The sequence below is a fragment of the Trichomycterus rosablanca genome, chromosome 11 (genome assembly GCF_030014385.1).
Source record: "Trichomycterus rosablanca isolate fTriRos1 chromosome 11, fTriRos1.hap1, whole genome shotgun sequence".
Classification (NCBI taxonomy): Eukaryota; Metazoa; Chordata; class Actinopteri; order Siluriformes; family Trichomycteridae; genus Trichomycterus; species Trichomycterus rosablanca.
Window position 1 is genome coordinate 36007665 of NC_085998.1, and position 23845 is coordinate 36031509.

The 23845-nt window shown below is 40.0% G+C and overlaps 1 protein-coding gene across 2 annotated transcripts in view; it reads left to right on the forward strand.

Moving 5' to 3' along the window:
- The window catches only part of LOC134323335 (voltage-dependent calcium channel subunit alpha-2/delta-1), a 123844-nt gene that overhangs the window by 74591 nt on the left and 25408 nt on the right, over positions 1-23845 (forward strand). For both annotated transcript variants that reach the window (XM_063004832.1, XM_063004833.1), the window contains exons 11-21: positions 3650-3808; positions 4075-4179; positions 5641-5719; positions 7604-7653; positions 7781-7864; positions 7991-8068; positions 12278-12358; positions 14291-14365; positions 23081-23152; positions 23231-23302; positions 23610-23671. In XM_063004832.1, the coding sequence (XP_062860902.1) occupies positions 3650-3808; positions 4075-4179; positions 5641-5719; positions 7604-7653; positions 7781-7864; positions 7991-8068; positions 12278-12358; positions 14291-14365; positions 23081-23152; positions 23231-23302; positions 23610-23671 (917 nt within the window). The remainder of the gene's footprint in view (positions 1-3649; positions 3809-4074; positions 4180-5640; positions 5720-7603; positions 7654-7780; positions 7865-7990; positions 8069-12277; positions 12359-14290; positions 14366-23080; positions 23153-23230; positions 23303-23609; positions 23672-23845) is intronic.

The following is a 23845-nucleotide window of genomic DNA, read 5'->3' on the forward strand; positions in this document are numbered from 1 at the left end:
ATTTTAACACATATGTGATTAATGCTTAGTAATAAATTACTTACTTAATTATTAGACCCACTTTGCTTTTTTTCATCACCATTGAGTCATTTTCCATTTACTGATAAAATTCCTGGCCAAGACTGGTCAACAAGGGCTACAGTCTAGCACTCGCCTCCTCCGACAAGTGCAGTCGCCGGCTGCTTCTTCACACCAACCATCAGATATTCCATATTGCATATGTAAAGTCACTTTACTCCCTGTGTACCTCTTTTACTCATGCTGGGGTGTTATAACCAGTCAACAGGAGTTACTGTACCAGTGGCAAAAAAGGAGGAACCTCATCCAGCGCCCCCTCTGATATAGCCAATTGTGTTTGTTAAGCGCCTAGCTAGGCAGGTAGCAGCGCCACAACTATGTAACTCCACTAATGATTCAAAATGGTAAAACTTGAATATTTTGCAAACTTTTAATTCATATTTTGCCTATCTTAACTTTTTTGAGTTTGTGACTGGCATCAAGTTCTTAAATTGTTTACATTTGCACCGTTCAGGCATAACATTATGACCACCTTCCTAATATTGTGTTGGTCCCCCTTTTTGCTGCCAAAACAGCCCTGCAACTGTGATTGCCCTGTGTATTCTGACACCTTTCTATCAGAACCAGTATTAACTTCTTCAGCAATTTGAGCTACAGTAGCTCGTCTGTTGGATCAGACCACACGTGCATCAATGAGCCTTGGCCGCCCATGACCCTGTCGCCGGTTTACCACTGTTCCTTCCTTGGACCACTTTTGATAGATACTGACCACTGCAGACTGGGAACACCCCACAAGAGCTGCAGTTTTGGAGATGCTCTGACCCAGTCATCTAGCCATCACAGTTTGGCCCTTGTCAAACTCATTCAAATCCTCATGCTCGCCCATTTTTCCTGCTTCTAACATCAACTTTGAGGATAAATTGTCCACTTGCTGCCTGATATATCCCACCCACTAACAGGTGCAATAATCAGTGTTATTCACTCCACCTGTCAGTGGTCATAATGTTATGCCTGGTCGGTGTACAAAAACAATCAAGCTGTTCAGTTAACACATTAAGTAAGTAACATAAGTAAGTACATAACTGTCCCATTTCAGCCAATGTTTATGTCAGTATGTGGCCTCATTAACCAGCCGACTTTAGAAAACGTATGGCTGTTTGTAGCACATGAACACGTATAATTCCAAACTAAAAAAGCACAGTGCCATGTTCTTCCAGCCTGATAGAATGGTTACCACCCCCAGCTGAGGGTAATGAGTCATTTAGGGACTTGTCTGGGAGTGAAACCCGATGTTATTTAAATATTCTGTCAGTGCTGGGATGCTTCATTTCCTGTGACTCATCACGTGTCCAAACCAAGACTTGAAGCATTAATTACAGGCTAAAATCAAGCCCAGAGAAGCTTTTTTAGTGTACTGGTAATGGAAAAGTAATGAGAGTACAAAGTTACTGCACATCATTAAACATTAACGTGAGAGCGTTTGCTGCTGTTTGTCCATGAGAGTTCGCTCAGAGAGCTTAATCACAATCCCAGTCGGCCTTCTAGAAATTGATGCTCCGTCATTTGATGTCCTCGAGTTTTTATTAACTCATATTCTTTGTCTCGCACCCCCCCCCCCCCCCCCCCCCTCCCTCTCTTTATCTCTCAGTAATAGGATCTTAGTGATCAACCACATAATCACAGAAAGGTATCAGAACAGGGAAGATAAGCTTTAATCTAAATCCATCTAATGTAAATCACCAAACTTTTACTAAAATTTTATTAAAATACATAAATAAAAATATATCCAGACTCTGACCCTTTAAAAATGTTAAATTGCTAAATAAGATTTTTTAGTACATGGCCAAAAGTATGCTTTGCAACCCAGGTACAGAAAGTACAGTGTTACTATAATTGCCCTCATTCTTCTAGATTTTAAAACAGGGTCTCATTCAGCAAAAACCAACATTAGTTAGGCGCTTTTTTATTTCATTTTTGGAGCACTGTCGCCTTACAGCAAGAAGGACATGGGTTTGATTCCCAGGTGGAGCGGTCTTGGTCCCTTTTCTGTGTGGAGTTTGCATGTTCTCCCCGTGTCTGCGTGTGTTTCCTCCAGGAGCTCCGGTTTCCTCCCACAGTCCACAGACGTGCAAGTGAGGTGAATTGGGGATGTGGAGTTGTCCAATCCTAATAAACAAATAAATATTTCATTTTTATTATTAATTAATGTATTTATTTATTTGTTTTTTTTAAATACATTTGAGGTTTGCAAGAATACATCAATAAATTAAGTCATTGAATCGAATTTCTGCTCTGCTTAAGCTTTGTAGATCAGCTGTTACACTGGTATTGTGAAGTGGAAACATTTAAGAGCAACAACTGCTCAGCTACAAAGCACTGTGCAACACAAGCTCATTAAACAGAGCTGCAAAGCTTAGGTACTGTTCAATTAGCATAGGTCTAACTATAGGTCTAAATATAGATCTAACCACAAGCATAGCTGATATTGGTATATACATACATATCATTTGTGTATATATTATATATGAGTGCACACACGTTATAGTACAGAAGCTGACAGACATTGGTTGAAATCTTGTGGGATTGGGTGGACAGACCTCCTCTCTGGAATATTCATCGTGTTCCTCCAAGCTTTATTTGCTTTGGGTATTGAGGCTTGTAGCATTTTCCTGGCATTTACCAAACGTAGAATCATCCATCAAACAGCCAGATGGTAAAGTGCTTTTTTTGCTCCAGATTTTATTGGCAGCATCTTTTTTTCGGTGTACACCAAATTAGCTAAATCTTACCGTGGCTGTTTGGCTGTAGTATCTTTAACCATGCTGATTGAACTGTACCTAAGCTTTGCAGTTCTATTTAATGAGCTTGTGTTGCACAGTGCTTTGTAGCTGAGCAGTTGTTGCTTTTAGATGTTTCCACTTCACAATACCAGTGATCTACGAAGCTTAAGTGGAGCAGAAATTTTATTTGATGACCTTTTGAGGAGGTGACATTTGTCATAGACTGACACTGGCAGCTAAAGTCATGTGTGGTTGGGTGTGTATTCATGCACCTTATACTCACTCACTCACTATCTTAACTGCTTTTCCAATCAGGGTCGTGTGTGAGTGTGTGTGTGTGTGTGTGGGGGGGGGTTGCTGGAGCCTATCCCAGCTTTTTAATGGGCGCAAGGCACACAGTAACACCCTGGATGGGGTGCCAGTCCATCACAGGGCAGACACACACACACACATACACACACCCATTCACCTATAGGGCAATTCAGTGTCTTCAATTAACCTGACTGCATGTTTTTGGACTGTGGGAGGAAACCGGAGCTCCCGGAGGAAACCCACGCAGACACGGGGAGAACATGCAAACTCCGCACAGAAAGGACCCGGACCGCCCCGTCTGGGGATGGAACCCAGGACTTTCTTGCTGTGAGCCGACAGTGCTACCCACTAAGCCACCAATGCACCTTATAATTAAGAAAAAACAATAATACTAGTAGTAACTCTCTAAATAAACTTAGTAGTAGTATTAGTAGTATTCTGTTGGCTGTTTTAGCAGTTTTTTATTGGTAGCGTGGATTTTGATGAAGTATTTTGGACATATGTAATGTTAGATGTAATGCGTGTGATTGTTTCCACAGTTTAACACCAGAGTGAACAACACAGCGTGTTTCGACCATCTTGTCCAGGCCAACGTCCGCAATAAAAAAATCCTGAAAGATGCCGTGCAGAACATCACAGCCAAGGGCATTACAAACTACACAAAGGGCTTTGAATTTGCCTTCAAACAGCTCTCAGATGTGAGTGTGTATTTGATCTTTGTATTTTTACTTGTTATTCTACAGGCCTTTATCTACTTTCCATTTTAATACCCCATATAAATTCAGAAACACGTTTATGATAAGCATAGACTTGATGTATTCAATGCATTACTGTATATCATCCATTCACATTTGTCTACCATGAATACTCTGATAAACCACTGGAAGATGATATTGGCGGGTTATCATGTACCGCCCTCTGCTGGTCATGCCTGGTAACTGCAATCTATTCCAATGTGTTTCAGCATTACGTGACCAGAGCAAACTGCAACAAAATAATCATGCTGTTCACTGATGGAGGAGAGGAACGAGCACAGGAGATCTTTGCCAGATTCAACCCTGACAAGAAGGTGTTTAAACAAACACTTTTGAATTCACTAGCGATGCACTGAATACACACTTAGGGCTTGATGTACAAATGCTTCTGTCATTTTAATCAAGACACTTGTAGGAAAAAAAAATGAAGAGCACATTTAGGGATGATAAGCTGTCTGATATAGGTACATAGCTTTATTCTAATAACACTAGTCTGTAGTGGTGTGTTGGTGCAATCAGAGCCTGGCAACCATTACAAACAACATGTGGGCATTTTTTTTTTTTAATGCATTTTATCCCTTTTTATCCCGATTTTTAGTGTGTCCAAATTTCTTACCCAATTGCGTTATGCTTCGTCTCCATTGAAGCTGACCCCCGCCCCAATTGAGTAGAGCGAGACTGACACACGCCCCCTCCGACATGTGTGCAGTACCCGACTGTATCTTTTCACCTGCACGAGGCGAGTTCATATGTGGATCAGCTTTGTGCACGGAGAGCCACACCCTGATCAACGCATTATCCCTCGTCTCTGTGCAGATGGCATCAATCAGCCAGCAGAGGTCGTAATTCGCTCAGTTATGAGAAGTGCCTATTTGGTGTATCCTACCCAATGAACAACAAGCCAATCGTAGTTCAGCTCTGGTGTGCTAGCGTGTTTTATTGCTGCAGCAATGTGGGCATTTTTAAATAGGGCAGATTCAAAAGCAAATTGGATGGAAGTGGCTGTTTAGCATTTAGTGTCAGCTTAAACCCAGGTTTTAATTATATTCAATTAATGTTTAAAATCAAATGTCTACAACTGTATTTAGAAATGTATATGACTACATTTAACAGCCAACAGTAGTTCCATGAGTTCGAATAAAATTATAAATTTGGATCTAAGACAGGACATGTTAAAATAGTTCATACAGTTTTATTGGATGCGGTGGTTAAAACACCAGAGCTGACATCTTAAACTTTTACATTTGTATCACAATGCTGCTACCAGCAGGCCAGACACCTAAATGGACAATGGTTGTCTTGTCTAAGGATGGGAGTGGCAGAGGGGATTTCTCATGTCTGCTGGCTGATCGATCATGCGTGACTCTCTATGCGCCATACAGATCTCCATATGAACCCAACTAGTGTGAAAAGAAGCGATTGGCTATTGCACACGTGTTGGGGGGGGTTTTAGTTACGACTCTCATTGGTCAGAACTGAAGGTCAGCAGCAGTGCATTAGATGTGATTGGGTAATTAAGTATGACTAGATTGGGAGAACAATAGGGAACAATTCATAAAATAAAAAAATAAATAAAAATGAACATGCAGTTCCTCTGCTTTACTGGCAGATGTCAGCAGATCAGTAAAGTATTACTGAAATTGCACGTCATACAAATAATGTTGCTTAATTCTTAAGCATTGTCGTTTTTATGGTAGTAACCTATAAATGTGTAATGTGTTCTTTTCTTGTTTATATTAAAGCTTTGTAAGCAGTAATCAGATCTTTCATCTTAGGTCCGCGTGTTCACCTTCTCTGTGGGTCAACACAACTATGATACTGGACCTATACAGTGGATGGCCTGTGCTAATAAAGGTGAAATTTAGATTATATTTTAAAATGTATTTATGTGGGTTTTGTCAAAACAGTCACTCAAAAATGATCAAATAATTACTTATTATAATGAGTGATATCATTCTTGTCCCTGGAGCCGGGATGTCCAATATTTATCTATCTATCTATCTATCTATCTATCTATCTATCTATCTATCTATCTATCTATCATTAGGATTTTAACTCATTACACAAGAGTCATTAGTTCAATTAGTTCAAGTTTAATATCAAACACAGTCATGGGCAACTTCACTACATTGTTGTTCTATTTTGTGATTATGATTGACTGTAGCTGGTGACTGTACACAAGAAAGTACACTATATGGCCAAAAGTATGTTGACACCAAAACATGCCTTATTGGGCATCCCTGGGTGTCACAGTGGCTCGGTGGGTAGCACTGTCACCTCACAGCAAGAAGGTTCGATCCTGGGTTTGATTTCCAGATAAAGCAGTCTGGGTCTTATTTGTTTTGAGTTTGCATGTTCTCCCCGTGTCGATGTGGGTTTCCTCCGGGAGCTCCGGTTTCCTCCCATAGTCCAAAGACTTAAAGTCAGGTTTGACATTAAAACTTGAACTGATGAATCTTGTGTATTGAGTATCTACCTATCCAGTCATGAATGTAACCAAAGTGTGTAAAACATTAAATACAATAAACCCCAAATAAATAAATAATAAATAGAATCAAGTTAATAAAGGTTAAGAGAATTAACAAATCACATGTTCTTTTTTTTTTTTTTACATTTTACAAAATGCCCAATCTTTTTGTACTGAGCTCTTTCTGAAATGTGCTGGGATGAGCTGGGTATTTTATTACATTGATTTTGCCGCAGTAAAATGAGATATGATAAAGATGAGCAATTCAAAATCTCTAGTGGTAATACACCGGTAATAAAGCATAAATCATAGTTGTAGACACATTTTCCTTTTTTAGCATTTAGCAAACGCTTTTATCCAAAGCGTCTTATGATAGTATGACAAGATACAGTCTGCGCAATTGAGGGTTAAGGGCCTTGCTCGAGGGCCCAACAGCAGCAACCTGGCATTGGTGAGGCTTGAACCAGCAATCTTCTGGTTACTAGTCCAGTACCTTGCTAGGCTACAACTGCCCTACAGACACTATCATCAAGTTTAACATCAGCTAAATGGGGGTTATATGTGTACATGAATACTATTTTAAAGTGGTAGCAGTTGTAGCTCAGTGGTTAAGGTACTGGACTAGTAATCAGAACGTTGCCAGTTAACTGCCAAGTTGCCACTGTTGGGCCTTTGAGCAAGGCCCATAACCCTCAATGGCTCAAATCAAATTCAGTCACAACTGTAAGTTGCTTTGGTTAAAAACATCTGCTAAATTCCATACATAAATGTATGTAAAGGTATTCAGAGTTTGCTGAAGAAGAACCCCACTCCAGTGGCATGCACAACACCCTGACCATAACCTTATAGAACACTTTTGGAATGACCTGAAGTGTTGATTGCAGGCCAACCCTTCTCATGCAGAATCAGTACCTGGTCTCACAAAAGCTCTTTTGATCTAATGGAAAAGCCAGAAGAGTGAATGCTTGGATTCCTTCAAAGATAGCAGCCTATTGATATTAATGCCCAACAAGCTTACAGTCAGGCGTCCGCATACTTTCTGCCATGTAAGGTATTTGGTAAATATATAAACTGTTAGTAGGTGGAAGTAAAATGGAATACAAAGATTCACATTTAGTTTATCGCTGACTGCTCTACTGTTCCCGTACTGGCAGAGCACATGAAACATGTCATCTGTTTTTTACTACTGCTTGTATATTTCCCACAATACTTGTTTTTAAACACTTTGGTCTGTATTTATGTCTGATTTCACACTGTCTGATGTTTTGCAGGTTACTTCTATGAAATCCCCTCTATTGGAGCCATCCGTATAAACACACAGGTCTTGAACAAGTCTCAGAGCTCTTGATACCGTATTTGATGTATCTGTTGACATATTCAAATAAGAAATCATCTTTATGCATTGGACTGAGCTGTCGGTGTGTGATGTTTCTTATTTACACATGTAGGAGTATCTGGACGTTCTGGGCAGACCCATGGTCCTGGCTGATGCTAAACAAGTCCAGTGGACCAACGTCTACCTGGACGCTCTGGTATTACATGATTCATTGTTACTCCTTTATATACAACATCTTTCCAGTTTTTGTTAGTTCTTTATGTAGATTTTATGTTAAAATTATAGCACAATTTGGCAGCACCTGTTTTCTGTCCTTTTTCAGGAGCTGGGCCTGGTCATCACGGGTACCTTGCCGGTCTTCAACAAGACTAAATCAAAAGAGGATGGCTCTCGCAACCAGGTCTCAATGAACTCTCTCACTTTCTTAACCGCTTATCCAATTAGGGTCGCAGGGGGTGCTGGAGCCTATTCCAGCTTTTCAATGGGCGCAAGCACTGATGTTACTCTAATCTGACCACATTTTTCAGTAACAAGTAATCTAACGCGTTACTATTTCCAATCCAGTAATCAGATTAAAGTTACTTGTCCAAGTTACTGTGCGTTACTATTTTTGCAACTCGGGGAGTGACGTCTGGCCTATGCGACAATTAAGTCACGAGCTGCGTCCGAAATCGCATACTTAGAGTATGCACTAGATTGGAGGAAGTATGCACTACTCGGCCGGTAAAAAAGTACATACTTTCAGTACAGAAGTGTGCAGTATGCAAACAACACCGCTACGTACTACACGTGGGGACGTGATGACGTAATATCACCATAGTTACAGACTCATTACAAACCCCACTCGCCAAAATTTTGGATATTTATCGTCTTTTTGTTATTTATTTGTCTTTAAATATTTTATTTTATTTATCTTACTTACACTTGTGAACAGAGGACTCCGTTTTCCGCTTATCTTATTCCGCTTCAATCGCCTACGCAGCTCCAGTTGCATTACGGCAGCTGCTGAATGTAACTAATAAAGTAACTTGTAATCTAACTAAGTTACTTTTAAAATCAAGTAATCAATAAAGTAACTAAGTTACTTTTTAAAGGTAACTATGCCATCGCTGGGCGCAAGGCACACAGTAACACCCTGGACGGGGCACCAGTCCATCGCAGGGCAGACACACATACATACACACACACGTACACACCCATTCACCTATAGGGCAATTCAGTGTTTCCAATTAACCTGACTGCATGTTTTTGAACTGTGGGAGGAAACCGGAGCACCTGGAGGAAACCCACGCGGACACGGGGAGAACATGCAAACTCCGCACAGAAAGGACCCGGACCGCCCCGCCTGGGGATCGAACCCAGGACCTTCTTGCTGTGAGGCAACAGCGCTACCGTGCTGCCCCAGGTTTCAATGAACTAAATATACTAAACTTTAAATGTCCTGATGCCAAAACATTTGATCCAACAGCCTCTTCACTGGAAATGTGGGATGTTTTGGTACTTTAAGTTGTTAAATTGTAAAATAGTGATGCAAAAGCTGTTATCTCCCAGTCGTTGTAACCCTGCGAACAGTAGCCTTTCGGGAACTTGAGCCGAGGAGCAGGGAGGTATTCCTGGATGTGGGAAGTAAATATTATGGGATGTTCTGTCTTAATGAACAGTTACAGGTCAAAGCAGGGTGTTCTGTTTGAGTAAACTGCTCAGGCAGAGAGACACCGCACACTGTTCTTTCTCTTTCTCAGTATTATAAAGGGGTTGTTTGTGTCATAGTAAACACGCTGGTTAAGAAATATGTTTCTAGTTTTATAGTGCATACAAGTGGCTTTGTTTTTTTTTAATAGTTGATGAGATGTTTGTAAAATAATGATCTGTTATACATTCAGAATATTATTGTAGGTGAAACTTTAACACACTTTATTAGCTGGTTGTGCAAACTTCAGGAGCAACTACTGCAACTAACTGATTGTTAAAAGTGGAGATTAGTCTTACATCACTGTAGAAAACCTTTGGCCTAGTCTTCTTTGCAGAATTGCATAAAATTAGCCACATTAGTGGGCAATTAAGAACTTACACTGATCAGCCATAACATTAAAACCACCTCCTTGGTTCTAAACTCATTGTCCATTTTATTAGCTCCACTTACCATATAGAAGCACTTTGTAGTTCTACAATTACTGACTGTAGTTCTCTGCATGCTTTGTTAGCCCCTTTCATGCTGTTCTTCAATGGTCAGGACCCCCACAGGACCACCACAGAGCAGGTATTATGTAGGTGGTGGATCATTCTCAGCACTGCAGTGACACTGACATGGTGGTGGTGTGTTAGTGTGTGTTGTGCTGGTATGAGTGGATCAGACACAGCAGCGCTGATGGAGTTTTTAAACACCTCACTGTCACTGCTGGACTGAGAATAGTCCACCAACCAAAAACATCCAGCCAACAGCGCCCCATAGGCAGCGTCCTGTGACCACTGATGAAGGTCTAGAAGATGACCAACTCAAACAGCAGCAATAGATGAGCGATCGGCTCTGATTTTACATCTACAAGGTGGACCAACTAGGTAGGAGTGTCTAATAGAGTGGACAGTGAGTGTCTGATCCACTCATTTACATTTACATTTTCAGCATTTAGCAGACGCTTTTATCCAAAGCGACTTACACAATGAGCGGAACACGATGAGCAATTGAGGGTTAAGGGCCTTGCTCAGGGACCCAACAGTGGCAACTTGGTGGTGGCGGGGCTTGAACCGGCAACCTTCTGCTTACTAGTCCAGTACCTTAACCACCAAGCTATCACTGGCCTCATACCACTCATACCAGCACAACACACACTAACACACCACCACCATGTCAGTGTCACTGCAGTGCTTAGAGTGATCCACCACCCAAATAATATCTGCTCTGTGGTGGTCCTATTGGGGTCCTGACCATTGAAGAATAGGGTGAAAGCAGGCTAAAAAAATATGCAGAGAAACTACAGATGATGGACTACAGTCAGTAATTGTAGAACTACAAAGTGTTTCTATATGGTAAGTGGAGCTGATAAAATGGACAGTGAGTGTAGAAACCAGGAGGTGGTTTTAATGTTATGGCTGATTGGTGTCCTTCTTATTTAACAGTTAAGGTCCTACCAGAATATTGTTATGAAGTCATAGCTTTGACCAGACTGCTCCAAAACCTTCTTTTGAGTCAGTAAAAGGTGAACTTAAATTGCCTTGTTGCATAATACAATTTTGTTTGAACTTAAGGTCACAGACGATGACCGTCATTCTCCTTCAGATTGTCCTGATAGAGAGTAGAAATAATGGTTTAGTCAATGATGCCAAGATTCCAGGTTCTGAAGCAGCAAAGCATCCCCACACTATTAAACCTACACCTTTATTATGTATGATGTTCTCATTGTGCAACGCTGCATTTGCTTTACAACTGTAGATTTAACTGGAACCAAATCATCACTCCAGAGAACAAATCCTCTTTTTTGAGGCTCAGCAGGTTTTTATTTTTTTTTGGCAAATGAAAGGTGAGCCCCATTGTTACCTTTGCTGATTGTTGTTTTTTTTTCAGTATTTCTCTTGCGTAGGTGCTGTTTTGCCTCGACTTTTGTAATAGTAGAATTATAAATACAGACTCTATCTGAGCAGATTACTGTCTGCAGTTTCTCAGATGTTGTTTTGGTTGGTTTGTGATTTCCTGTGTAAGTCTTTGATGAGATTTTTTTTTTTTGATAGGGCTGCCACATCTGGGAAGATTTACACTTCTTCCAAATTTTCTCTTATGGAGATAATGGCTCTTACTTCCGTTTGCAGAGCCCTATAAATGGTTTTGTAACTATTCACATGCTGATATACTACAATAGCTTGTTTTTTTCTCAAATTTCTTGAAATATGGCAGTGTACTGTTTGTTGATACCTTTTAGCCTTTTGTAGGTTGCTGGAAAGTGCTTTAAGGGTATGTGTGTAGCCTGATTAAACCCTAATGTGTATCTAATGTGGCTATTACTTTGTTACACAGGGACACTTGAATTGCTTTATTAAAATGATCATATTGTAATAAAAACTGTACTTTATGTTCACTCAAGGCCTTGCCGTATTTCTCGTATTAAATGCAAAAACAAAAAGATTAAACTGGGACTAAATCCCTTTTCACAACACTGCACATGATGGGCTGCATGAACAACGATTGGCTGTTGTTCATAGGGTTGGGGCAAGCCGGATCATGGGTCCTCATAACTGCTGGCTGATTGATTGCGCCTGCACAGGGCTGAGGAATTATGCTGATCAGGGTGTGGCTCTCCATGCACAGTGCTGATCGGTATATATGAACTCGACTCGTGCAGGTGAAAAATGCAGTCTGTACTGAGCACGTGTCGGAGGGGGCGTGTGTCACTTGAGAAGCGTCCTCAGTCAGCGGTGGAGGGTTGAATCAGTGGAGGATGCAATCAGGGTAATTGGACACGACTAGATTAGGGGAGAAAATTGCAAACACTGATAATTTGCTAATATACCAGAAATGTTTTCACAAGCTTTTATCCTTAGTTGAATTACTAATTTGTGTTCCATATTTAAGATTTAAGCTTCTATTATATCTAAATTATCTTTCTCTGCCATTTAGTCCCAGAACCAGCTCATTTTAGGGGTGATGGGCGTAGACGTGTCTTTGGACGACATTAAGAGACTGACACCACGCTTTGCAGTAAGTATATATCATTCAAACACTCTTTCCACACTTTCTTAACCGCTTATCCAATTAGGGTCCGGGGGGGGGGGGGGTGCTGGAGCCTATCCCAGCTTTTCAATGGGTGCAAGGCACACAGTAACACCCTGGACGGGGCACCAGTCCATCTCAGAGCAGCAACACATACACACACATAGACACACCCATTCACCTACAGAGCAATTCAGTGTCTCCAATTAACCTGACTGCATGTTTTTAGACTGTGGGAGGAAACCGGAGCTCCCGGAGGAAACCCACGCAGGCACCGGGAGAACATGCAAACTCCAAACAGAAAGGACCCAGACCACCATATTTATAGTTTACAACAAACTTCAAAAGTTTAAATGCACTTGTAAGATACATGAAAATGTATTTATTGACAGTCAGTCTTTAAATTAATGGGTTTTGTTTAGTTTTTATTTATATATGTATTTTTGTAATAAACAAAAACTTATTTGTAAAATAAATCTTATTCAGAAAAGTATTTAGACCCTTTGCTATGGGACTTTTTGTGGAGTCTACCTGTTGCAGTTTAAATTGACTGGACATAGCTTGAAAAGGTCACACACCAATGTACTGTCAGGACAAAAAGTAGGCCATGAGGTCCAGTGAACTGTCTGTGGATCTCTAAAATCAAATTAAGACAAGGTATTAACCAGGTTTAGTATATAAAACAATATCTAAAGCTTAGAGTGTCCCTACATCCACGGTGGCCTCAATAATCTTGAAATGGAAGAAGCTTGGCATCCTAAATCTCTCATCTTCCTAGAGTTCAGCTTTAGACCAAATTGTGCATCTCTTGGTTACTCAAGAGTTTGAAAAGTCCTGCACGGAGATTAGAGAACCAGTTGGATGGATAAGCATCTCTGCAGCGCTCCACAAATGATGCGTTTTACTCACAGGTAGGTTCCGTCTTGCCAGTCTACCATAAAGCCCTATAACAGCCCACTTGGAGTTCACAAAACGTCATGTAGAAGCAGACTCGAGGAAAATGATTCTCCTGTCTGATGGGACAAGTATTCTTTGGACAAAGTTCAACACATATGTCTGGAAAATCAGCCACTGTAGATCACCTGGCTGATACCATTCGTACAGGGAAACTTACAGAGCATTTAGAATCATTTCCAAGACGACTCGTGCTGCTAAAGAGGCTCCTCAATTTTGACACAATATAAGGCCAAAAGTATGTTGACACTACCCAGAGTTTAGGTGTTTCAATCACACATAGCCAACAGGTGTTTGAAATAAAATAAATCATATGCTTTCAACTTTTTCTTAAAGGTTTGGGGAAGGCCCTTTTCATGTTTCAGCATTACCAGGCTCATGTGCACAAGGTCCATGAAGACATTGTTTTACCAGTTTAGTGTGGGCAAAGTTTAGAGCCTTGCCCTCAATCCCTTTGAGGCCTTAACCTCAATTTCCCTTTACTCACTTTGTTAATGTGAACAAATATACATTTTTATTGTTTATAAAACTACAGAAGAATAGTCTGGTAGGGGGGAGAGAGAGAGTCCAGCTTTGCTCCTATTTGACCCTTTTCTCTGGCTTTTCTTAGCAGTCACACCCTGAAGAGGATATAAGCTTTTTATGCATGGCTCGTACATTACATAAGCATCTGCTTGTACTTACGATTTGATTTGTAAATGGCTGTGAGTTTCCATTAAGCTCTAAGGAGTGTTTCCAGATGAGCTGACACTGATGGTTAGCACACATAACTGGCAGATGATTGACAGATCAGACCGGTGATGAATTGGACAATACCCCAGCTTTGTGGATTAAACAATCTGTCTTCTTCAGTGGACTGTCAGCCAGGCCAATTATGTCTTAATGGGAATTTCGGTTATGACAGGTGTCTGCTGAGTGGACGTGCTTTTCACTGTTTATTCTTTTGTCTTCTTCTGTCTTTCTCAGATTGGACCGAATGGATATTATTTTGCGATTGACCCGAATGGCTATGTTCTACTCCACCCAAACCTCCAGCCTAAGGTACTGTTTTGTTCTCAGTGATGTGAATTGCAAGCAATGCTTTTTAAAATTTGTCTTAGAATGTATATGCAATATGTGGCCAGGAGCTTGTGGACCCTGACCCCTGAATATAACATCCTAAACCATGAGTATTAACATGGATTGAAACAAACTAGGATTTCAGTAGCGCTTGGTCATAAAAGCACAAAAGCCACCAAAGCAGGGCTGGCACTAGCAAACAAAGGCTATTTTTTTTTTTTATTATCTCTGAACCTGTAACAGGACGAGCGGCTTTTGCCTCTACCGTGGGAATTCGAAACCGTTTGGTTATTATTTGAAGTAGTGTTCACTTTTAGTCTTAGTAACACAGTGTGTGCACAGGTTATATCAGCATAACAACCTGTTTAATACACCTTCGTTTGAGTAGCGCAGTGGGCAGAGCGCAGCACGCATATTTTTCCGCCCTAGGTTCGAATCTGGCTTAGGGCGCGCGCTATGGGGGGCGCTGCTTTTCCCACTGCCCCCCCAAGCAACGCAGTCCAGAACCGGGGCTGCACTGGAGTGAGGTTGGGTACTAATGTTGGGTAACAAAGCCTCTGGGTGTTGCTGATTTCAATCCATCCGAAAAAGTGTTGGGTGGGTTTGATGTCCGTGCTCTTAAATTATATCTACCTAGTCAAACTGTAATCCCACTTTTTTTGAAGTTCTTTAGAAATTCTAGAGAAGGAAAAGTCCTGAAACAAGAAGGGACACACAAGAAGCACACACTTCTCCAGCATTTATGTTTTTCTTTCACCAAAACTAGGCAATAGGGCCTTCCTCCAGCAAACGTTACAGCAGACACTTAAACGGTGGTGTCCTTAAACTATTACAGCTGATGCCTGGCCATACACCTGTAAATCTTAGGACGTTTTCCACCTGCTCCACCATGGAAACCCAGTCCAGAAAAATAGTAATGAACAGTTCTTGTGCTGTGAGTTTTGCAACCAATTTGCAACCAGACAGTTTTCACCCATTATACAGTATGTGTAAGCACTCAATAGTCATGTCTTGTGATCTTGCATGGCCTACTTATGCTTTGCTGAGCTGTTGTTGCTCTTAAAACATTCCACTTTACAACTACACCAATCACAGTTGACTGGGAAACAGCACTTGGGTGTAGCATTTAATAATTAGTAACTGTAGTATTTTATTTAATTTCTGAATGCATTTTAATTTGATTTTAGCTAAAGAATGTATAAAGAATGTATTCATAGCTCCGGTAGACCTCCACCATTGCTCCTAAGCATATGTTTTGCGTAATGAATGCCTTTTATGCACAGCCTTTGCGATTTGCCTGAAGTAATACACTATAAACTGGCAGTGATCTTGCATATATGTTTCTCAATCGATCCCAGCCATGTCCGTATTTGTCCATATCTGCAGAGCGCACCGATTCAAGTAATCCAGTGCACATGCACAGGCATATGTGAGGAATATGAAACAAAAACGCATGATTAGAATAAGCAGAATGTTATTTTACTCTCAGCATGGATGTCATAAAAGCAATATTTATCACTTCATCACTGATCACTTTAAGGAATGAAGCTGGCAAAGTACTCGACACATTAATAGGAAAGAAAAGTTTCCTAGAAAAGTTTACACATTCCCTGATTTAATCTCATATCATAATCATGAGTTAGACAGACCTGTACTGAGTAAACTATAAAGGTATTTTAAACATTGAGATTCCTCCAGTCATGTGATCCAGAGGAAGCATGGAACACGGTGCTGAACCTCACGCTGTTGGCTCAAGCGAGTGTGATGTTTGCTGATAAATCTGCAGCATAATGAAAACGCTCCAGGTAAAATATATGGACAGAATTAACTTTTACCACAACCAAGTCAAATCAAATAAACAGAACAGAGTTGCACAGACTCATTTAACAGGACTTTCATGTTTACTGGACATTATACCCCTCCAGCATTTCAATTAATGGAAATAACCAAGACGTGGAGGGAGTTTTTCTGACTTTCATTTCAGGCTTGGGTATGTAAATCTTTAAAAAGTCCCAATAAGTCAGTACCTTTACAACATACAGAGGGTTGTTGTGCCTGATTGTCCACTCTGGATACCTAGGTTGAACATTTAATATAAATACAACAAAACGGGCGCCCTGGTGGCGCAGCGGGATATTCCACTTGCACACCAGCGCCGAGATTCTGAACTCCTCGGTTCGAAACTCGGCGTTGCCGCCGGTCGGCTGGCATAATTGGCAGAGCCTGCAGTAGACACATTTCTGTTAGGGAGTGGCGACCGGACTATGTGGGCCGGGTCTTCATACACTGTGTAAGAACCCTGATTAGCAGATAGAGAGGCGCCTGTGCAGAATGCATAAGTGAAAAAGGGTTCCGCAAAGGGCTGCATGCGGGTCGGAGGAGACATGAGCAGCAATATACCCACCTCGACTGCGATCAGGGACCCCCAGCAGTGGAAGACAAATTGACTACACTAAATTGGGAGAAAATGGAAGAAAAATGCATAAATAAAATAATCACCTTTAGTTGCAGCTATTAACCTTTGCAGCTTAAGCCAGCATTACAGCGTGAGCTAAGGGAAAGTCAGTTATTACATAATTAATTAATAATGGGATTAATAAACTGATCTATCTGTCCATTGCAGGCTATATCACATTGTAAACGTTTTTCTTTGGTTGTATATAACAATTGATGGTCATTTAACAAACGTGTGACATGCTCACCAGAGGTCAGTTTAGTGCTGCTGCAACCAAAGACCACTGACAAAAGATTTCTAGCAATTTAGTATCAAAATCGCCACGACTCTCCTGCTAGTTCATTTCAGATCTTCCAAAAGACAAAGGGATTGTCTGTTCGCTGTGGTCAGTTAAGTCCACGGTTCAGCTTGTTTAAAATGGGCATCATATTGTATCATATTGGTTGAGGAACTGGACTAGTAATTGAAAGATCAGCAGGAATAAACCACTGTAAGGTTGCCACCGTTGGGCCCTTGAGCAAGGCCCTTAACCCTCAATTGCTTAGACAGTATACTGTAAGAAAACTGTAAGTCGCTTTTGATAAAACCGTCTGCTAAATGCTGAAAATGTAAACATTGGAAAACCTTTCTTTCTACTTTTCTCCGTTAAATAATGATTCAAGAGAATTAACCAATCAGAGATTCACAGAATCACAGATTCTTCTTGTGTTTTACAAAGTATCCCAACTTTTCTGGAAATGGGAATTTTTTACATAAATCTTATCATAAAAGAAGAAAATTGTACATACTTACAACCCCCAACACTGGCAGCATGGCAACTTCATTGTATTCATTATATACAAGACATTTAAGAGACCTGCTTTTGTAATCAAATTAAACACCATTTCCAGTGTGCCCCCAGGAATCCCCCGGTGGGTTCCTGCATCCTTACTCCATGTGGACAGCAGACCAAAAGTTTAAAAAATGTTTTATTTCACTCACGTAACCAGCTTTGATCACTTCTGAAGTTTTGATCAGAGATGATTTGCCATGAACCCTGTACAGGTTTTGCACACTGATTGAGTATGACATACAGGCACAGATTGAATCTCTGGATCATGGACGATGTACTTAACCTTGAGCAGATATTCACAGATATTCACCACAAGCTACTTATCCAGAGGCTGCTCCATTCACGGGAATAGTTTAACATGATGAATGCAGGTTCAACAGTAAATAACAATTTGGATGTTGGTTCTGGTTTAAAAGGGCACTTTTGTCTTACTAATAAAATAGAAATGGTGTACAGTTTTGGTGTTGAAGTGCTTACAGATATCACTTTCAAGCTCTCAGCCTATTTTAATCACTGCGTAACTGGGATCATTGATACTTCACTCTTAGATGTTTCCAATGCTGGTCTAGCAGGTCTAGTGTTAATCTGCTATACAGCTTTGTTCAATCTCCTTGCTTCTCTCTGTAATGAATTGATCGTATGTGTGTTTTTTTTTTTGTTTTTTTTCCTATTTCTGTTAAAAGAAGTGGATAAATAATCATCACGTCAGGTTACATAATCAGTATGCAATAACGTTACATGAGGTGAGACAACAGTAGTCGGTAGTGTGAAGCGTGGTAGATAATTAGTAATGCTTAGATTGTCTTCACTTAAAGGCTTTAGGTGTAGAACTAACATCAGCCCTTCCTTTCATTTTCCCTTCCATGACCTGTCCTGTCCTATTCTAAAATTTTCTCTAGTTGAGCAGAATTTAGTCACTGTTAATGCAGATTTTCACCGAGCAGCCATAACATTAAAACCACCTCCTTGTTTATACACTCACTGTCCATTTTATCAGCTCCACTTACCATATAGAAGCACTTTGTAGTTCTACAATTACTGACTGTAGTCCATCTATTTATCTGCATGCTTTGTTAGCCCCCTTTCATGCTGTTCTTCAATGGTCAGGACTCCCAGGACCACCACAGAGTAGATATTATTTAGGTGGTGGATCATTCTCAGCACTGCAGTGACACTGACATGGTGGTGGTGTGTTAGTGTGTGTTGTGCGGGTTTGAGTGGATCAGACACAGCAGCACTGCTGGAGTTTTTAAATACTGTGTCCACTCACTGTCCACTCTATTAGACACTCCTACCTGGTTGGTCCACCTTGTAGATGTAAAGTCAGAGACGATCGCTCATCTATTGCTGCTGTTTGAGTTGGTCATCTTCTAGACCTTCATCAGTGGTCACAAGACGCTGCCCACAGGGCGCTGTTGGCTGGACATTTTTGGTTGGTGGACTATTTTCAGTCCAGAAGTGACAGTGAGGTGCTTAAAAACTCCAGCAGCGCTGCTGTGTCTAATCCACCATGTCAGTGTCACTGCAGTGCTGAGAATGATCCACCACGTGGTCCTGTGGGGGTCCTGACCATTGAAGAACAGCATGAAAGGGGGCTAACAAAGCATGCTGAGAAACAGATGGACTACAGTCAGTGATTGTAGAACTACAAAGTGCTTCAATATGGTAAGTGAAGCTGATAAAATGGACAGTGAGTGTAGAAACAAGGAGGTGGTTTTAATGTTATGACTGATCTGTGTACATTTATGGTTCAAGGAGTGACCAGGCTTCTAATGCCTTTGTGAACGGTGGAATAACTGTCTAAAGCAAACTTAAGAGTAATTGTCTTCTTTTTTTAGCTGGTGGGTTACAATAGGCTTTGTCACATCATTCCTTTGTGTTACACAATCTGTGCTCTCACCCATTATTACCGTGTTCAGTAGTTCACTAGCTGCTGCTTCATTTTTTGCTGCTGTATTTCTCTTGTGAACAATAAAACCTCAAGATTTACCTACATATACTTTAAACTGCTCTCAGGTGATGCATACAGCCTGGTTAGTGTTCCAGCAAAAGCAATCCTGCATCACAATACATATTCTGTATCTGGGTTTGAAAAGCAGAATTAGTGTCTGTCATTTCTGACGTGACTATCTGGTAGATGTTCGTTAAGATGGAGTTTTTGGTATTTCCTGCTGTCTGTGTCACGGTGCTCTGCAGACTGAGCTGCTAATGATGTTATCACTGTGTTATTTTCCAGACACTTTGTCAACATAATGAGCAGTAATGACTTTTTCTTTTTCATGTTTCAAACAGTCGGCGCTGGTTTCTGCTAGTCCTGATTACAGTAGTCAGCTCATCAGGTTCTGAATAATCTGTTTCTGAGGGCAGAACCATCCAGTTATATCTGACAGAATATTGCTCACGAGAATATAGACGTAAATAATAATAATAATAAAAAAAAAAACCTTGAGGAATAAACAATATAGGAACACAATTTGTGCTTTTTCTAGATCTTGGCTCTGCCCACGGCTTAGTCAAAATATTGCTTGTGTAAGTGACATGTCATTGTAGCAGAGGGACTTGGGTTGGACACACAGGAAGTTGAGGAATTTTAAGATAATACATCAAGCCAATCTTTCCTGTTTAGAACTGTAAAAACTGGAACTAAGTGAGATTATATTATAGCTGTATTCTATACAGAGTTAAATATAATTTAATTCATGTTATTCAGAAATACACCAATCAGCCATAACATTAAAACCACCTCCTTGTTTCTACACTCACTGTCCATTTTATCAGCTCCACTTACCATATAGGAGCACTTTGTAGTTCTACAATTACTGAGTGTAGTCCATCTATTTCTCTGCATGCTTTGTTAGCCCCCTTTCATGCTGTTCTTCAATGGTCAGGACTCTCCCAGGACCACCACAGAGCAGGTATTATTTGGGTGGTGGGTCATTCTCATCACTGAGTATGAGTTTTTTTAAACACCTCACTGTCACTGCTGGACTGAGAATAGTCCACCAACCAAAAATATCCAGCGAACAGCGCCCCGTGGGTAGCGTCCTGTGACCACTGATTAGGTCTATAAGATGACCGACTCAAACTGCAGCAATAGATGAGCGACCGTCTCTGACTTTACATCTACAAGGTGGACCAACTAGGCAGGAGTGTCTAATAGAGTGGACAGTGAGTGGACATGGTATTTAAAAACTCCAGCAGCGCTTCTGTGTCTGATCCACTCATACCAGCACAACACACACTAACACACCACCACCATGTCAGTGTCACTGCAGTGCTGAGAATGATCCAACACCCAAATAATACCTGCTCTGTGGGGGTCCTGTGGGGGTCCTGACCATTGAAGAACAGGGTGAAAGCAGGCTAAAAAGTATGTAGAGAAACAGATGGACTACAGTCAGTAATTGTGAAACTACAAAGGGCTTCTATAATATTACATTACACAGTACATACCACTATAAAAATTCCCTTTGATGATGTGTGATGCCCCAGTGCACTTGGGTTCTTTTCCATTCTTGTAGGTGCATGGCTTTGGCTCACAAATCAATAGCGAGGAACGACCCGCCCATTACAGACAATTCTTCTGATTTGTTTAAATTCTCATGTGAAAATTTTGGACTTGCATGTTTGGGTATAATTTTTCTACAACACTAAACCAGGTGTAAACGACTTACAGATGTGTTGCTGCAAGCGGTCCTTTGATTCCTCGTGTCCTCATGAATTTTGGAAGTTTCAGCCACAAACATTTGTCATTTTTCTTGTTACTGGATTGAATTGTGCTTGACGTGCATTTATAAAAAATACATTATGTTAGGCAGTGAGTGTGCGGTGTGACCCTCTATTATGCTAGACTTTCTCAAATAGCTCAGTGTTGTAAGGTATAGTATTATTCTGGAAACAAAATAACCAGAAATCTGTTAAAAGCTTAAGCAGTAATGTAAACACACCCCATTAACAAATATAAAAATCACGTCTGATACAAAGGTAATCTGATGTACTGTAGAACTCGAATCCCACCTTTTACCTGCTTGCTTGCAAAGCATACGTAAACAAGACCATCATTAGCCAAACTTAATGTTAGTTCGATTGTTTCCAATGCTAATTTAACAGTATGTGCCTCCCACCCAGTATGCATCCAGCTTTGTGGCAAGAAAGCCTTTTATAAGAGTGGAGACTGTTATAACTGCAAGTAAGGCAGTGGCGGGTGGGGGTTTTGGGATTGAACAAAAAAGAACTTGTAAACAATAGAATTAAGTAATTTAGTAGTAAGATATATTGATGTCCTTCACACTGTTAACACCTCCTCTGAAGCAAGAATGTTCATTTATAAGAATTTAATCTGTTATTGATACTAAAATAGTCTTACATTTTTATTCTAAATAATTTTAAATAGAATTAATTGCAACATTTTACAGTATATTGTATACCTTGTGCTTCTTAGGCGTAGTTGGATTATTTGATAAATTGAACATATCAATATTAGATTCTTTCCTTATACCCACTGTCATGTTTTGTGCTGTGCTTTCTCAGTTTTGTGCTGTGCTTTCTCAGTTTTGTGCTGTGCATTCTCAGTTTTGTGCTGTGCACTCTCACTGTTTTTCAGTATTATTTGTCTCTTTGTGACTGTAAATTTCATAAAGTTGTTTTGAATTTTCTTTCTCATCACCCTCATCTGTGTCTGTGTGAATGCTTGCATGTTCTTCTTATAAAGTAAGATTCTGACAGCTTCACTTTACATACGCACAGTTGCAATTGTAAATATTCAATCTACCCAAAAATATGGGTTTGGAACACTTATCTGCGGAGCTAGACTTAGCGTAAAAGTAAGTTTGTCAGTTAAATGATACAGCAAATGAACAAAGAAAATAAATGATGTAGTATTTTAGAGTATCTTGATATTTCATCATTATTTAACCCATATATAATATTGCTGATTTCAACACATACTGCTAGTCTGTATGACCTAAAGTTGGGTTACAGCATGACTAACTTATTGAAAGCTTAATAGCGATCCTTTTTATATAGCGAATTTGCTTCAGCTGTAATGTGTTATTTAAACAACACCAAACATGTGTTTAAGGTGTGGATAAAATTGTGGATAAAAAAGAGGCCTTAGCAATCTGTGCCTAAAACCTGTGTTACTGCAAATAAATAAATAAATAAAAATCAGATATATCAAATATTCTTGAATATGGATTTCAGTATACGTCTGTATCAACTTGTATGGAAAGGTTATAATAAAATATACAATTTTAAATGCTTGGCTTATTAATGATGCTCCTTATTATTTGTAGACTAGCATGTGGTTTGGAAATAAACTAAGATGTAGTTTTTATATCCAGATTGTGTTTGTATCTTGAATTTAAAGGTACATTTTAGTGGTACATCTCTGTGTAACTTGTCTTGACAGAACCCAAAATTTCAGGAACCAGTGACTCTGGATTTTCTGGATGCTGAGCTAGAAAATGATATTAAAATCCAGGTAGGAGTCCAAACAATCTATAATACTTTGTTTTACAAAAAGGAAACATGACCAACTAACCTTATCACTCTCTTCCAGATAAGAACAATGATGATTGATCGAGTCCCGGGTGAGAAGACAATTGAAACACTGGTCAAATCTCAGGATGAGGTATGTAAAGATTATTTTGTGACTCTTCATCGGGAACTTACAATATTATAAAACAGTAGTATGGAAAAAGACTATTTGTTCTAGCTTTAGTTCAAGTTCAGTCACTTCAGTGTTGTGCAGTTGCAGTGTTTTAAAATGACCAAGTAAAGCTGCATCACAAAACCACTGGACCAGAAGTAACCTTGTGTTAGATAATTTAAGGAGCAGGTAGCTGTTAGATTTCCACTGAAGTGACCGAACATTACATTTCGTTATTATGCTGGACAATAGGATGTAATATTTGTTTTTCTCTTTTTCGTGCTGGCAGAGATACATTGATCAAGGAGTGAGAACTTACACATGGGCACCAGTGAATGGCACAGACTATAGGTATGTTCAAGCATTTCATTCTCATGCCGTGCATTTCTGCTCATTTATTCCATTAGTCCAGACATCTACATTACTTTGTTAAAGTGGAATTCTACAGATTTTTAGGTTTCAGCATCATTTGCTTGTTCAGAATTAAATAGTCTTTTGAGGGTTTTAGGAGAAAATTAATACTGC